General features: G+C 40.7%; 1 protein-coding gene across 2 annotated transcripts in view; it reads left to right on the forward strand.

Moving 5' to 3' along the window:
* Positions 1-11,271, forward strand: part of magi3b (membrane associated guanylate kinase, WW and PDZ domain containing 3b) — a 122,701-nt gene extending 111,430 nt beyond the window's left edge. For both annotated transcript variants that reach the window (XM_080461299.1, XM_080461300.1), the window contains 11 exons: positions 1,685-1,716; positions 2,368-2,533; positions 2,626-2,720; positions 3,011-3,218; positions 3,510-3,692; positions 4,119-4,304; positions 4,699-4,774; positions 5,131-5,236; positions 5,692-5,829; positions 6,720-6,858; positions 7,895-11,271. In XM_080461299.1, the coding sequence (XP_080317425.1) occupies positions 1,685-1,716; positions 2,368-2,533; positions 2,626-2,720; positions 3,011-3,218; positions 3,510-3,692; positions 4,119-4,304; positions 4,699-4,774; positions 5,131-5,236; positions 5,692-5,829; positions 6,720-6,858; positions 7,895-8,973 (2,408 nt within the window). In that variant the 3' untranslated portion in view covers positions 8,974-11,271. The remainder of the gene's footprint in view (positions 1-1,684; positions 1,717-2,367; positions 2,534-2,625; positions 2,721-3,010; positions 3,219-3,509; positions 3,693-4,118; positions 4,305-4,698; positions 4,775-5,130; positions 5,237-5,691; positions 5,830-6,719; positions 6,859-7,894) is intronic.
* The last annotated feature ends 5,886 nt before the right edge of the window (positions 11,272-17,157 follow it).

The raw sequence follows: 17,157 nt of genomic DNA on the forward strand, positions 1-17,157 counted from the left end.
TATGTGTCTATGATATTGGTTCTCTCTTTTACGATCTGTCATTGTTTCACCCCTCATTGTATCCTGCTGTTTTTGATCTGTTGTGTGACATGCTTTGTTATTATTGTCAATGCTACCTCAATAGTGCCCATGGGAGGTGAGGTCAGTGTGCTGATCCTGACAGGAGGTGAGGTGGTGTTGTGTCTGGTTTGGAGGGCACTGACTCACTAGACACATTTGTTCTGTAGAAGTCTGGGTGATGCCACCTTGTCTGCCGTCTCTGTAAGGTCACCAAAGCAGTTACTGGTTCCACTCTAGCTTAATAAATTCACAACTGCACTACATGGGCTGTCTCAGATAATCAGATTCAATCTCTGTGTCTTTGTATGCACAGGCACCTTCTTTACATATGCAAACTCTGCAACTCACACATATTACAAGCGCTCCTCCTCTGTGCTGCCACTTAACCCGCCTCTGTTTACGACAACTCCCAATGAAACATAATGCTTTCTGTTACAAGCCCGAGAGTGGGAATTACATAAGCGTGGGGATGTACTTGATTCCAAGAAGCAGAGGGAGGAGGGTAGGCACCCTTCAAATGTTTCATACATCCATCTCCAGCTGCCCCGGGGATTCACTGCGCAAGTCGATGAACCCTGGATGGGCTTTGATCATCAGCAAAGTGCAGAGGATTTCAGCATGCCTCTATACCCATGGCCTGTTAAAGAGCCATAGTTAAATGGGTATAGAAAAGGTCCTCGGGGGGCCTCCTCCCTTGGCCACGCCTGAGTCTTCTGTCCTCCCGCAAACACCCACGCCAGTCACTCTCACTGCTTTGCCACTATCGTGTCCTACTCCACTGACGCACTGCATGCTCCCACAGTTAAAGCAAAGCTGGGCTCAGCCTGTACAACTGAAGAGCTAATGCCAGCTTTAACCCTCATTAGACAATGGCCTTTGGCTTCAAAGGGGCTCATCGGTTTGTGTATGTGTGTGTGTGTTTGTGCGTGTGCATGCATGCAAGCATTAAGAAAAATAAAAACAGAACGCATAGGTAAGAAACCGATACAGTTGAGCGTGCGTGTCTGTAGCACACCTGTCTTATCTTATATATTTGATTCCTCCTCTACTTGAACTGGGAATTTTGCAGTGAAGCAGGAGAAAACATTTCACTGCTTTCACATCAGGCTCCATTAACCCCTCATCAGTCCAAGTGTGAGTCCAGCCCCACAGGGCGGCCGGCTCCAGAGTGTTTGTTAATTCAGTTAATGCAGCGAGTTGAGGGGATGATCTGTAGGGAACAATCTGAGTGCTTGAGATGGAAGTTGTGGGTGTACTGTACAGTGAGCAGTAAGCGGGAAGAGAAATATCAGTCATTGAATTATACGCATGAATATCTAATGCCCCCCACTTTCCCCGGCTCTACACATGGTTTTCACTGTGTAGTCAGGTCTTCAGCACATGTACTACCTTTAAATTCCCTATGTATCTTTAATCACACATGGATGTGTATTTTTCCTAATGGAGCATTCTTTACAAGGCATCACTGGAGTTTCCAACAACTCACTGGTTTATTTTTAAACTGATGGCTGTTTTATTCTCAGTCAGAGAGGCAGTGCCATCTGGTGGACTGTGGCTCTCTGGCCACCGTTGTTGGGACAAATGTTTTTTCAACTATATCTCTGTTTTCTCTGTATCTCCATAGGTCAAACATCCCCTGTGAAGAATCTAAAAGCTGTGAGTAAAAATGGATCTTTGTTGGGTTTTTTTTACCCACTATTGTTACCCTGAGGGGGCATATCCTTTAATTTCAATCCAAAACGTTTTGTCCTTCAGCTTAACCAGTAAGCCTCTGTTGCATCAAATTAAATGATAGCAATAAATTTGAATATTGATTATGTTTCTGGGTGCCTTCTTTTGTTTGCTGTAAAAAACGTTCTTAATTACTTCCTTTCAGTGTTCAGTATTCTCAGGGCTATTGTCAGGGGATTGCAATGGTAATGAAGCATGGACGAGCCTCTTTAGATATGGTGCTATTATTAATACGCCAGTTTCAGATAAAGAAGTTGCCCTTTCTGCATGAAGAGGCCAGCTATGGGAAAATCTCCGCTTTTCCTGTGGATTTTACAATATATCCAAATCCAATTGCTTATCCCTCAAAGAAAAGGACTGTAAAGGCGTCTATGTTCAAATGAATGGAGCTAATAAAGCCACTATAGCTCAGATAACGAGCCATGAAACTATCACCAAACATGTGACGTCCTCAATATATAAATGCAAAAGTATGTGTCATCCATGAAAAAATAAATTATAATTTAAGTCAAACTTTAAGTTGCATGTAGTTGTGATAGTGTTGGTTTTTTTTTAATCATCATTTTTTGTGATCAGAGACAGGAAATGACTGCCAGTACGGAGACTTTGGATGGTATCGTGGACTCTGTGCAGCAGGCCTTGCCTTACCACTCCAACACAAGCACCCTGCGCTCCATCGAATCCCCAAAACGAGACGTGACAGAGTTGTACCTGAAGTCCAAAGCCCTGCTGGAGAGCAGACGTAAGTGTAAATCAAAGTTACTGCTCCTCAACAAGTTGTTTTGCTCAGCACAGCAGGAAACGCTTCAGTGACCGGTTGATATTTATTGACAGAGCCTCACACCAAAGATATTGACGTTTTTCTGAAGAGAGACATTGAAACAGGCTTTGGCTTCCGTGTTCTGGGAGGAGAGGGCCCACAGCAGCCAGTAAGTATACATCGTCATCATATAACCATATTCATCTACTTCTTTTATCCAGACCGGGGTCACAAAGAGCTGCAGCCAATCCCAGCTAGCAAAGAACCCAAATCCAAATCCGCTTGACAGTGAGAGACCATCACACAGTCACACATTCGGGCAGTTTAGAGTGACTTGTTGATCGAATCTCTGGAGACAACCAGCATAGGCATAACCAGAAGTTCTGACATTATAATGTAAAATGACTTTTTTTCCCCCTTTGATCTGTTATGTGAGATCTGTAAGTAACCCTTTCTCAGAATGTATTTCCCCAGGTGTACATTGGGGCCATTGTGCCCAACGGAGCGGCGGAGAAGGATGGTCGTCTCAGAGCGGGCGATGAACTCATTGGCATCGATGGCGTGATGGTCAAAGGTCGCTCGCACAAGCAGGTCCTGGATCTGATGACCAATGCTGCCCGTAATGGTCAAGTCATGCTGACCGTTCGCAGGAAAGTCATCTACAGAGGTGAGTAATCAGGCCCAACCACACCTGAATAGGAGCTTTGCACCAATTATTTGTATCCACTGGAAGTCACAACCGACCTCTTACAACATCCAGGCTAATAAAATAATGTCACTTCAACTTAATTGTACCCTTTTGCCTTTATAAGATGCCTTCTTTTTTTTCTACAGGCATTGATTCATTTCTCAAATGTGTAAACACAAAGGTCAAGACTGTTTATGAAAAACCCTGAAAAGCACACCAAAAAATAACAATATTGATAAAATCTCATAGCTGCATGTCTATTTATAACAGAGATGACAGAGGACGAGGTTCAGGACATGACTCCAGTGCTGGTGAATGGTTCCCCCAAGCTACCTCGTCTGCCAATGCCCAGTGCACTGGACCACGAGTCTTTCGACATCACACTCCACCGCAAGGAGACCGAGGGTTTTGGCTTTGTTATCCTCACGTCAAAGAGCAAACCCCCGCATGGAGGTAAAAGTTAAACCTCTGCAGTCTATTTTTTTTATTACAAATTATCTTCAGCTATTAAACGTTATAAGAATGCATTTCTGTAGGACTCATTAATGACCAAAAATGTTCTGTGTGTTTGTTTTGATCTATTCAGTCATTTGACATTTATTACAAACATCTAAAATCTTTTTTACTGATACCGTCACTTAAATACATGAAAAGCAATTTCTCACACATATTGACTTCTGTGATACTGTTGTTACTATCACAAAAATGTCGAGAAAATGTTGCCTTGGAATGCAATGAAACATGATTTATGTACATGTCGTACTATGGCTGCATAAAAGAAAAAATATTTTAATCTGCAGTTGTGTATTTCAAGGTTGTGATATAGGCCGTTGTAACCAAGCTTTTATTTCAAATTTTTCTTCTTATCTGCCTTGACAGTCATCCCACACAAAATTGGCCGAATTATTGAAGGCAGTCCCACTGACCGCTGTGGTCTGCTGCACGTTGGAGATCGAATCTCAGCAGTCAATGGACGCTCCATCATTGAACTCTGTCACAACGACATTGTTCAGCTTATCAAGGAGGCCGGCAATGTTGTCACTCTCACTGTGGTTCCTGAAGACGGTGAGTGTCTCTCTCTGCTGATAACTGTCACATTTATCACGGCACTCAGACCGTCTTGTGATCAGCTTGTTATTAACCCGTTTCTATGTTATTATATCGACATAAAGAACTTAATTCAAATCTGGGATATTCAATATATTAGATAAACAGGACGTCTGCTCCTGTAAAACAACTGAATGAAAGAAAGTTAATCTAGAGCATCATTATGTCTCCATATTGTAAGTTTAATACAATTTACCAGAAAAGGTTGATTTCCCTCAAGAGAAGGAAATTAATGGTTTTCATTCTGAAAAATTGTTGCATTGGGATTTCATCTACATGCTTGTCTATTTGACATATTTATAAAATTCTTCTATTCCTGCTGATGACAATGTTGTGTCGAATTGTGTTTCAGAATACAAGGGCCCTCCTTCTGGAGCAAGTTCAGCAAAACAGAGCCCAGCTCTTCAACACAAAGCCATGGGACAAAGGTCAGCACTGCAGGATGGATGAGAAAAGTCGGATCTAACATTCTGTATGCTGTATTTTCAATTCCATAATTTCAGTCACAAGGTTTCTTGCAGTTACCAATAGGTAAAAGAAAATCATGGACCGCTCACTCTTACAGAATCTGATTTGTTTTCTGTACGTACAGCCCTGAACAGTAAATAAAGTCAACATAAAATAGTGTGTGGGAACTTGAAATATCCACATTAGAATGAATGTCTGCCTTTCTCATCAATCATTCTGTAATAAATCAACTTATGTTATGCGTGTATGGCCTTGTCAGTTGGTGTCCTCAAGCAACTATTACTGAAGGATCTGTTTTGTTTTTTTTAAATTGTAGTTATAACCTGGACTTGGACGACAAAAGGGACGGAGTCAGTTGGTCTGACCACAAATCTCTTTCCCTTGGTGATTCGGGAACACTGTGTGTGACAGGACCCAACCAGGTAAGAATTATTCTCTTACGTCTTCGCCTTCATGTTGTGTTTAGCAAGTGTCTGAAGGTTAGCACTGCTCAAGGTAGTACAGAAATAACAAAGCATTATTCACAATGATACGAATAGGAGTGATGCAGTGTGTTATTTGCTTGCAGCTTGTCACATAAAACTCCTGCTTCTTTAATGTCAGTTTTAAAAAGGATGCAGTAATTCATTATTGAATCATAATCGAAACATCCTTACCCAAAGAAAAAGACAAATCTCGTTTGTTCTTACATTTGACTACAAAAGAGGCAATCATACAATCCCATACCATCATTGGAAGAATATGCTTTGGTCGTCACTTACCACAACAGGATCACAACAATATGTATCAACAGCTCCATATGTTATTTTTGTATGCATGTTTCTACCTATGATTGTGAGTGTATGCAGAGCTTTTCCCTCCCTCTTGTTCTGTGCAGGGTTGTCTGACAGTGGAGTTAGAAAGAAGTCCCAGGGGCTTTGGCTTTAGTCTTCGTGGGGGCACAGAGTACAACATGGGCCTGTACATCCTGAGACTTGCTGAGGATGGACCTGCTCAGCTAGATGGAAGAATCCATGTGAGCCTCCTTAGCATTCTTATACCTCTTGTTGAATATTAGATAGATAGATAGATAGATAGATCTGTCATGGCAACCATGTAAGCAAGCAGCTCAGACTCAATACATCACGTGTCACCATTTGGGGAGAGGATACAATGATAATCACAGCCAATAGTATTTAGTTGCGTAGAGATGCCTGCATTCTTGTGATTTTGTCAAATTGATAATTGCACAGGACAATTCAGTGTTGCGCAAGAAGAAACATCATGTTGTCAAAAATAGCTGCCGTGTCTGAGGGGCGGGTTGACAAACTCTCGTTAGAGGATGTTCAAGCCACTTCCAGCCCGTACACGCTCTACTTCTGGCCCGCAATTTGGTTATGTAAAAATAAATTTAGCCATTTCCAGAAAGGTCACTCTGCAACTGACCCCCTTTCCTCTATCGAAGAGGTTCTGCCAAATTAGAATCTCCCGTTGGGGATGAGATTATCACATTATTATCATCAGGATGAGAGGAGATCCTCTTGAGCGACGGAACAGAATAGATGCTCCTGGCGGGAATGAATCTTTGGCTTGCCAGACTGTGATCTCCGGGCATGACTTTGTCTATCCAAGGGTGGAGAAGAATGTCAACACTGATTAAAGCCTAACAGACTGACATGTTTACATGCTTTATCCTCAGTTATTCTGTCATCTCCAATAATAGAGGCTACCTTCAGGGCATTACCAGGCAGTTTGTGTGTGTGTGTTTGTGTGCATGTTATCATACAATTTACTTTCTTTGACGATGCATGTGTAAGCATGGCACTTCTGTATGTTTAAGTGTGTGTGTGTGTGTGCATGCACAGCAGTGTCAGTGCCCATAGGTGTGTTGTTGTTTTGTAATTGCATTGTCTGCATTACTGACAGGTTGGAGATGAGATAGTGGAGATTAACGGGGAACCGGCTCGCGGCATTTCCCACACACGGGCTATTGAACTGATCCAGGCTGGAGGGAATAAGGTGGTGCTGCTGCTGAGACCTGGAGCCGGTCTGGCTCAAGATGGCGGTAAATACTATTTCCAAACATTGCAGCATGTTTGTTGGATATTGACCTCCCCTGTCCCTTCAAAGGTCACCCCCTTTGCACTGTATAGAAATATAGAAATGTAGATTGATGATATATTGCAATTTTATGAGAATCGAAATGTGTTAAACAGTGTATTTTTCCAGAAATTAATAGAAGGTGTATATTATTATAGTGATTAGATTTTAGAGAAAATTTATTCATCAAGGTAAGGATTAGGTATGGTGAAAACAACATGTGTCATCCAGGCAGAGGAAGTTTTATGACTGTTTATCTAAATTTTGAGATTTATATCTTCTGTGGGAGAGATTGTCATCAATTAGCAGAACTCCAGCTAAATTTTAAAGGAAAAACATAATCCCCCCCTAACCCCATGTGTGGGTTTGCTCTCAATCGTAATTACTTCTAGTGTTTGTTTGTTGTTTTGCTTTTTGTTTGGTGTTTGGTGTTTTGTTAAGGTGTACCGGTTGTTGTAAGTGGTGTTGAAAGTTGGCAAACGAGATTAAATTTATCTCCTAAATGCTCAACTGCTGTTTACCAGTTTATAAAGAGGGAACAGTCATTAAATACATGCTGAAACCATAAATCTGCCTAATGTTTAGCTAATGATAATGACTGCATTCATCCGTTAATTGATGGCGCCTGTTTAGTAATTTCACTCGTATTGATTCCAGTTAACTTTCTTTGCTGAGTTTTTTTTTTTTTTTTTTTTTTTTAATTCATTCATTTAATCTCTAACTATCTGCTTCCTTTGCCTCTTCTTCTCTTGCCCCTGATGCAGGTAGTACAGCTTCCTCTACTGTGTGCTACTACACTGAGCACCAACACTAACATCTTCACTGCTTTTAATGGTCTCTTCTCTTTTACCTTGGTAATTTTTTACTTTCCTACTGTTAACCCCATTGATATTATGTGTTTTCTGTCTTTCTTACTGAGTTTTATTATTGTGTGTGGCGCGTTTAAAAATTATTGTGCACATGCGGCTTCTAGTTATGTAACATATGGGTGTGTCTTACAGGTCAACATGATCAAACACACATTTCACCCGCAAGCTCCTCCGGAGAAGTGTTCTTCTCCGACACGTCATCTCAGTCCTCTCCATATCCCGCCGGGGCTTCCTTCTTTGTTTCCCCTCCCCTCTCCAGCAAACTGAAGCATTCTCACAGCTGGAGCGCCGCATCGCCACAAGGCCGCAAGCCCCGCAGCAGCAGGGCTTTAAGCTCAGTGGAGGAGAGTGGCGAGTGGGCAGACAAGGAGGCAGAAAGTTTTCCTCCTCCCTCCCTGGAGCATGTGAAGTTCTACAAGAGGACCAGGCCCACGAAAGACTCCAGAGAGCTAAGCAGTCCAAAGAAAACTGGGGAGACATTTCCTAAAGCCAAAGAGCAACATCAAGGTCCCAAAAAGGCAGAGAGGCAGGCACGGGAAGCAACACTGAGCAGGGACAAGATGCCTCAGACACAAACAAAGACGCAAACTGCAGGCCCTGGGAAGTCTCTGCACGTTGGACAGAAAGTGGTTTCACCTCAGCAGGGCACAGTGCATCAGAGAAGATTAAAGGATCCCTCCAGCAGACAGAGCTTCAGTCATGAAATGAAGAATGGCGAAGGGAGGCCTCTCACCACCAGAAGATACACGTTAGGAAGGGAGATAGAAGGGAGGGGAGAAAGGACCTTTCCTGACCAACAAAGTTTCAAAAAGCGTGGGATGGGGGAGTCTCCTCATCACGGGACACCGCCTACTACAGTGAGAGAGCATATGAGAGGCTCTGTCAAAGATTTGGGGGACAGAGATGTTAATGGAAAGGACAAGCCAATAGGAAGTAAGACTGCAAGTAAAGGCAGACGAGAATCTTTCTCATTTTTTAAAGGTCGATTGAGTAGAAAAGGTTCTGTTGCCTCACCAAGAGAAACAAAAGGAAGGGAAGATGCATTTTATTACTCTAAAAAGGAAGGTCGTAAAGAAGACTTTGTGGCCTCTATAAATAAGATTCCAGGAGCCCTGCAGAGCCTAAAGGGACAGATTAGTCCTGGCCCTTGGAAAGTGCCCAGTTCAGCCAAAATCCTCTCCCAGGCAGAGGTCTTCAGTGACCCTCTGTGATGGAATCTTGATTCACCAGGAAATGAGCTGTGCCATTGAATATTTAACCGTATCCTCAGTGGATTGTTTTTTCTGAGTTCTTCCATAAAACAGAGAAGTGCAAGATAGCTGTACTTTTATTATCGCTGGACTGTGGCCCAGATTTGTATTTTTGGCAGTCTTGTGACATCACATGTGGCATGTAGCAGCTCCCCTCTGCCTTGTCTGCTACTTCAGCATCTTTGATGTGGGACTTCAGCATGTGCGGCATGCTCAAGGGCCTTGTCGGACAAGATATTTTGAAACGTGAATATGTGCCAATCCTGGGAGCCTCCTGTGGAACGACGACTTACCAACAGAGCTTCACCCATTACAATGCAATGACCCATATGCAAAGAAAGCAGAAAGGCCCTTGCCTCTAGCCTGTAGTATACACCCACTATGACTGTCAACAAGGGTTTGAGTTCATCCTCAGTGTCATCATGGGATATTTCTGACTGTTTTTTTTTCTTTTTCTTCAAGGTTTGCTTAACTGCATGCAGTCGGTACTTTCCGTTTGTTTTACTGCACGTGTTCTGCACATCAGTGAGGACGAAAACCCGTTTCTCGTTTATAATTGTCCTTCTGAACGACAGGCAGATTTCAAATACAATCCAGCAAGCGTTTACTTCAGTGGGTACGTTCGACTGTTCAAGGGGTATAGTCACAACACTGCATCAAACAACCAGTACCATTAAAAGACCAGAAACTTGTGGTTTGAGATCCTGTTTACCATGTGTATGATAACTAACCTGTGTGTAATTTATTGAGATAATAGATGAATATATGTATATGTAGCTGTACCAAGCCATTCCACATTTTGATATAGACTTTAAAAAAAAGAAAAAATTGTCCCATGCTATTTGAGCTTTCACCTTATTTCCAATGTACTTCAGTGGTAGGAAATTACCATGACTTTGTAGTTCAGAAACTGTATAGACGTAATGTGCAAACTGCTGTACCAAATGTTTGCAATCGCTCAAAACGTGTCTCATTGTGAAATATATTATAATTATATATATTTGAATGTGTTATGTTTTGCAGAATCTAACTATCTATTGAATTCTATTGCACTGCATCTGCCCTTGTAGCATAAACAGAATAACCATTAGTTGTTTTGGGTTTTCTTTTTTTTTTTTTTTAAGTGGTGAAGTTGATTTGCTACCAATTGCATTTTCATGTTATTATTGTTATGATTTTACAAAGCCTTTTCATTTTTTTTTTCTAAAGGTTCACTGTTCAAGGCCAAAATAGCAATGCTCTGCAAGGTTTGAGTCATGCCCTTGGTTGTTTGAGCCACTTCCTGTTAAGAAAATATGGATCATGAGGATTTTAATCGTATGTAATTGTCAGTCCTGCTGTGTGTTTGAGTGCCAGGGTAGTTGAAGGATGACAGAAGCCAGACAGTGATGCTGTTGCATATTGAGATATTGATCACGCTGCTGATGTAAGGCTGACTTATAGACAACACACTAACACATTAAAGCGTAGCTAAGTTGATCAATACAAGATAAACAGATCCACTGTGGCAGCGTGGTCTGGGAAAGTGATAGTCTTATTTCACTCTTACCTTTGAAACATCCACTGTAATATCTGAGGAAAAAGTACTCGGCCTATTTGCCGACACAACTCATGAAATTAATAAATATTCAGTTGAGCTCAGGGAACACAGTATTGTAGCAAACGTGCAACGGTGTCATTCCCAGTGACAGTCACGTGGTGGGGAAAGTGTTTGATTGTATAACGGAGTTTTATCAGGTTACAAATCCATAGAGGAGTCGGACAGTGGGAGGGTTTTAGTGCAATAGTTTGGTTGGTTGAACGGGTAAATCCAACCCTGGGCGTCAGGTAGAGGCAGTTCACTCTGGTTCAGAATCAGAAAATGCCCTTTTTATTTTATGTTCTCCTGCACTGTTGTACTCCTTTAAGCTTTTATTCTGACCATTTTGTGTCTCATTTCTGCATCATACTGTGGCCTTGCATTGCTTCATTAGAAAAAAACAAACAAAAAAAAAACTAAACAAACAATCCTTGTGGTATCTTCTACATTCTGTAGGAACAGTAGATGTAAATGTTTGTACATTGTACAGCACCTTTATAAATACTTGCTGAGTGCTCTTTTGGGGAGAAAAAAAACAAAAAAACTAAGGTATATCAAATCGCTCCATTATTTTTTTATGTAAAAAAAAAAAAAAAAGAGAAAATATTTAAAAATGAATTGAAAAAGGATAGGCTTCGACCTTGACATGGTATTCCGTTCATGCACTGAAAAATAAAGTTTTGCTGAAAACATCTGCTGGGTTTGTTGTGCTGAAACTTGCATACGTCTGAATGTGGGTGTGGGATTAAAAAGCAGTCTTTTATGCTGCATAAAAGCATGTCAACATACTGTTAAAGGGGTCTCCATTGTTGTCGGGATGATGGTTTTGGTGTCACATGTAGATTCGTTTGTTGCGCGTACGTACATATCTTCATATGAAAAAGCAGTGTAATCCTCTGTTACTACGGCAGATTTCCAGTTGTCATGGCAGCCGCCTGCTTTTCTTGACAGAACGGGGAGGGAGCTTGACTGCACCAAAAAGATGTGTTTCTTTTTTCTTTTTCAATTACATACAAAACCTGAGAGGACTCTTATGCCACGGACGTGTCATAAATATCCATATTTCAAAAGCAAGCATGAATCATGGGATCATTTATGCAATGAGAATACAAATGAAATCTGCTCACAGCCCCACTGAAACTATCAGACTGGGTGCAAATCCTCCATAAAATCCCACCACCACGAGAGGTATAATTCATAATGATTATATAAGCTGTAAATCTGGTAGGTGCCCCGCTGTATATTTTACACAAAGCTGAAACACTTAAATAATAGGCACTTACTGAATTACAAATGCATCAAACAGATGTAACTGCAAAACATTAATTAAAAGCAGCTTCTCAAAGGATCTACATATTTTGCCCTCAAGATTGATCTATCTGCAGGATTTCTTTTTTTTTTTAACATTTGTACAACAAAATGCAATTAATTCTCGGGGAAAAATAAAAAGTACATTACTAGTAGACATGTGGCAATGACTTTGTGATTATATTAGTTTTTGTCAATCACATTTATTCAAGCTGAGAATTACACCTTGGGTGGATATCACCTCCACAGACAGATTCTGGAGATCATAGTGGACTTTGACAACAGTTCGGGGCAGCTGTGGCTCAGACGGCAGAGCGGGCCGCAATGGAAAGTTGCAGCTTCGATCACTCATGTTGAAGTGTCCTTCAGCCGCCTCCGCTTGTGTGTGTGTGTGTGTGTGTGTGTGTGTGTGTGTGTGTGTGTGTGTGTGTGTGTGTGTGTGTGTGTGTGTGTGTGTGTGTGTGTGTGTGTGTGTGTGTGTGTGTGTGTGTGTGTGTGTGTGTGTGTGTGTGTGTGTGTGTGTGTGTGTGTGTGTGTGTGTGTGTGTGTGTGTGCAACAATGTAAATTGCTTTAACTCTCTGAAAAAGTGCTATATATGTGAAATTCATTTACCATGCATTTGGAGCATGCAGTCTGTGAACAGCAACAAGAATCCCAGAGCAGGGAGTGACCTGGAAGTTCTGAGTCGCCCTCTGATGGGACGCCAGCAGGGGGCGTCCTAATCAAAACCACCAATACACGTCAACTGGCCCCTTTTTAGTATGGCGATAACCAAGTACTGCCGCTTGTGTCCAAAATCTCTAAGTTCATATATGTGAGGGTGAGGTGTAGTCCAACAGGTAAACTGAGAGATTTGCTGAAGAGGTCAATTCCCTCCTTCACGGTGACCAGATTACTGTCGACACCTGTCTGAATCTGTGGCTGGGCTCATGATCCCTGCTCCCATCAGTCATAAAGGAAATCCCAGACCACTTGAACTCCTGCAGCTGGACGCTGCCAAAAGTATAATATCAACTACAAATGGTAGAGACACCCACTTTGTCTTCCTCTAATCGTTCCTTCCTGACCTCCGCTGCACCTCAGCATCCTGTCCGTGAAACAAAAAAAAAAACAATCATGTGTAAGTGAGGAGACAAAGCATATATAAGTATATGGACACGGCTCACACTGGAAGTGCGAGGCCCTATACTCCTGAAGTACCTCCAACAAGACACCTCAGACTAATGAAATCCTTTTCCAAGCGTACCTTAACAAACAAAACAAAAAACAAAAGCTTGTCCGTTGCTTCACGGTCAGGATGAAGTCTCTTCTCCCTTTCAGGTTCAATTAAGCCGGCATGGACTTTCCAGAAGTATGATAAACCCGATAACCGGCACACACTCTCCAGTCTCTTTCAAAATATGGACCACCACCTCAATCTACATCACATTGTGCTGTAGCCGAGGTCCATGATACTGCAATAATATCCACAGGTTCAAGTATTTCTGTGAGGCTGTTGCAACCCGCCACTGAAACGACGCAGTTTTCATCCACCTTTCTAACGTTTAAACTTAATGACAAGCCAAAGGCTGGAAAAATCCTCACTTCCTTATAATGACTGGATTATAACAGCCTTTATGTTCCTGTTTCAGGCAGTAATGCGTGGAAGTGGCTGGCGCGTACAGTTTCATAAAGGAGCTAAATGACGTGTGAAGTGCAATTGCCCCTGACCTTTCTACTTGTTTAACATTGTGGTGATTCACAGCCAGCGTTACCAGAAATGTTCCGCATGATGAAAGTCTAAACTTCATATTCTTCCAATGTATGTCTCGCATTATCGCTTCTTACAACCCCTTCATTTGGGTACTTTATATCATAACATAGAAGCTCATCGTTTAAATTCTGTTGACAGGAGGATAATTGTCGGATTATAGTGACTGATAGCCGTAGCTTCTGCCAAGGGAGATGTTTTAAATACAGCAATATGAATATTTGCATTTATGTTTAAATCATTAAACACTGTTTCTTATCCATATTTCAGATGATAGATTTTTTTTAAGCTGTTACAGCACTGACAAGTACTTCATTTTCACCTTTCTAACGTTTACCAGCTCAAATGACAACCAAATGATGGATAATAGTCTTTGATGCTGAAAATGACTATATGATATAATAACCTCTCTGTTCAGTTTCAGACAGGCGCGTACAATGCACTGGCTGGTACGATTTCATAAAGGTGGAAAATGCTGTGTAAAGTCAAATTATTTCCAACTTTCCCCACTTTTTAAAATGATAATCATGATTAATAGTCGGTGTTATCAGACATGCATCGTTATGATGGGAATCTGAAACGGATAGTTGCTTAATGCTGATGTTGTATTTCTTCTACATAGAAAAATCATATATCATTATCTCCAATAATTAAATAGGCAAAATCAATTATATTATATTAAAATAAGGATTACTTCCCCTTTGTGGCAACAATGAACTAACATTCCAGCAACTGAAAGCTGAACGTTTTATATTTGTGTCATTAAACACCCTTTTGCATCTTGGTGTATTCAGAAATACCACCGAGAATGAAAATCTAAACTACAATGGATGCACGTTGATGCAGTTTTTTTCTCTCTCTCTCTGTCTTTGTAAGCATTAATTATAAAGTTCAATGCTGTATTTTGTGAAATTGCAGCTGAAAAAAAAAAATAGTTATCGCTATTATTTGTGTCATTAATCGTGGCCTCGTCTCAAACTCTTTCAACACCTCAAACTTTAGTTGTTTCATGAAATATCATGTTTTTTGCTTTTATAAATTGGCCGCAGCTGAGTACTGAAAACGTCTTCTTTGTTCCAAAGGGCCAAATGCAGTATAAAGCACAATTATATTCAACCTTCCTGCTTCTTAAATTTAAATTGCTGAAAAGCTAAACATAATATTCTTCTTATCTCCTCAAAACTCTTCTTCTCAAAATAAATTAAGTTAGATAGATAAAACAATAGAACAATAAAACACAGAGAACTATTTTCTCTGTGCAACGACAAACTATTTTGCAACGGGCACTTATAGCTGTAACCAAGTGAAAGACGGTGAATATTGAAATATAAATATTTTCTTTACATTTCGAACTTCATTAACTTCTACTCGTCTGACAAGGGTGCAGTTCGTCGTTTTCACCGCTAGATGTCAGTGATTTGCAGTGAAGTGTTGAGTCTGACTATTCAGCTTTTCCTTTAGTAACCATGTTTTTAAGGATCTGTGGTGTTATTTAAGACAATATAAGTTATTGTTTTTCTTGGATTACATACTTTTATAAGTGTGCACAACTGGTAAAGACAGTGGAATGTGCATTTCTGGGATATATGCAATGTACAAACAATGTGGACAGGTATGTGAAATGGATCAAGTGATAATATTTCTCCTCATTACATCATTATTTCGGTATGTCTGAACGTGGACAGGACTGATATTAATGTTCTGGATGTTATTTACGTGACAAGAAGCAGATACATTCTTGTAAGTTAGCTGTTGACAGGGGAGGCGTCTTTGTCTTTCACTTGGAAGGGGTGTTTGAAGAGATAAGAAGACAGGCTTCGCCACAGCTCAGGTCAGAGCATGAGAGGTTCCCTGGTAAACCACCAACAGCCACCCACGGATGGTAGTTCTTCAGCCCCTAAAAAGGCAATGGGGTGCACCACACACTTTTCACAGGTTGCACTTTATTGGCTCCACCTCCTTCTGAGGTTTGTGCCAACTTTGTGTTACCCGTTTCTATGTGATACTCCTTAGTGTTTCTTAGGCAACTCTGGGTGGAGGAGAGAGGGATCTGCCCTGTCAACAAACTCATGTGGTTTAGAATGGGTGGTGAACTCCTTGGAATTTATCCTCGAGAGAGAGGGGGGGCAGCCCTCTTTCTGAAGAGAACGGTGGAACGTATCCATGACAATCAAACACAAACCGAGGAAACTGACTCAGACTCTGGCCTGCATGGGGATTCCTCTGAATCCCTTTAAACCTCAACACTTCCCCTTTATGTTCTTCCTTTGTTAAATTATTTGAACAATAAATTACATTAGATATTAAATTCAATTAGATGATTAATTGATCTGAACAATCCTATGATCACCTTACCTCTTATAAAACCAGACAGTGTTATGTCTGATGAACATTACACAATGCAGAACAATGAGGCCTTCCCCCCTTTGAGTCCCCCCTCTTTCAGAGCCAAGGGAGGGGATACCCCCCCTTTTTTTTATTTTTTTAAATAACGATTGATTTTTTCCTTGGACACACCCATCATGTTTCCACTTGGGAGGAACATCACCCTTGAGGTGAGCTCACACTGGTGGGCTGAGTGGGAGTCTGACTCATTTCATGAGCTTTTTAAACCACACCCCACATCTTTCTGGGTGCTGCACATGTTTATCAAAATATTACTTTTTACAACCCAGTTGTCTGTTTTCAGGGAAACATGTTTTGTGAAGTTGGTTATTTTTAACAGATCTTCCGGTTAGTACCTTTCAAAATTAAGCTGAAACGTCGCAAATTATAATGAAAATCTATGAAACACTTAGATGTAAAGATAATAAATTCAACACTAAATATAAACATAATTTTGATCCTAACGGCACAATAAATCTGCATTTGTAAGTTAGCGTGAGAAAACCATGAGTGAATGAAGGTCTTATTTTGAACCTATAAAGACTAATAACTAAGAAAATGAAAGTAGTATAAGCTGTTTGCAGCCTCAGTAATGTTATTCTTTTCAATTAATTTTTTTTTAATAAAAGTTGAATTACTGTGATGCACTGGAAAGAACATGCAATACTCAAATCCTGTATTAAATTGAGAAGAAAAATGAAACCATATTTCATTTTCTTTTTTTTTTTTTTAAATGATAATTGTTATGTGATCTCCATGAACATGTCACCTCTAAAAACTTAATCCATGAACCAAAGTTCATAATTGTGAAGGTTTGCCTGGAAAAAAAATGGAAAGACTCAAAATATTTTGAAATGAGAATGAGAACAGCTTTTCCGAGGTTGTTATACTGAACTCTAGGTGTGTGTGTGTGTGTGTGTGTGTGTGTGTGTGTGTGTGTGTGTGTGTGTGTGTGTGTGTGTGTGTGTGTGTGTGTGTGTGCGCGTGTGTGTGGAGAGAGAGGTGAATGGATCAAATAAAGTGTGAAATAGTGCAAAAGAAGGTGTATATATATAGTAGTTAGTCTATCCAGGCACGATTTATTTATTTATTGATAGATTTCAATGACTCGTCTCCGAGCGT

This window comes from Lipophrys pholis, assembly GCF_963383615.2.
Source record: "Lipophrys pholis genome assembly, chromosome: 4".
Lineage (NCBI taxonomy): Eukaryota > Metazoa > Chordata > Actinopteri > Blenniiformes > Blenniidae > Lipophrys > Lipophrys pholis.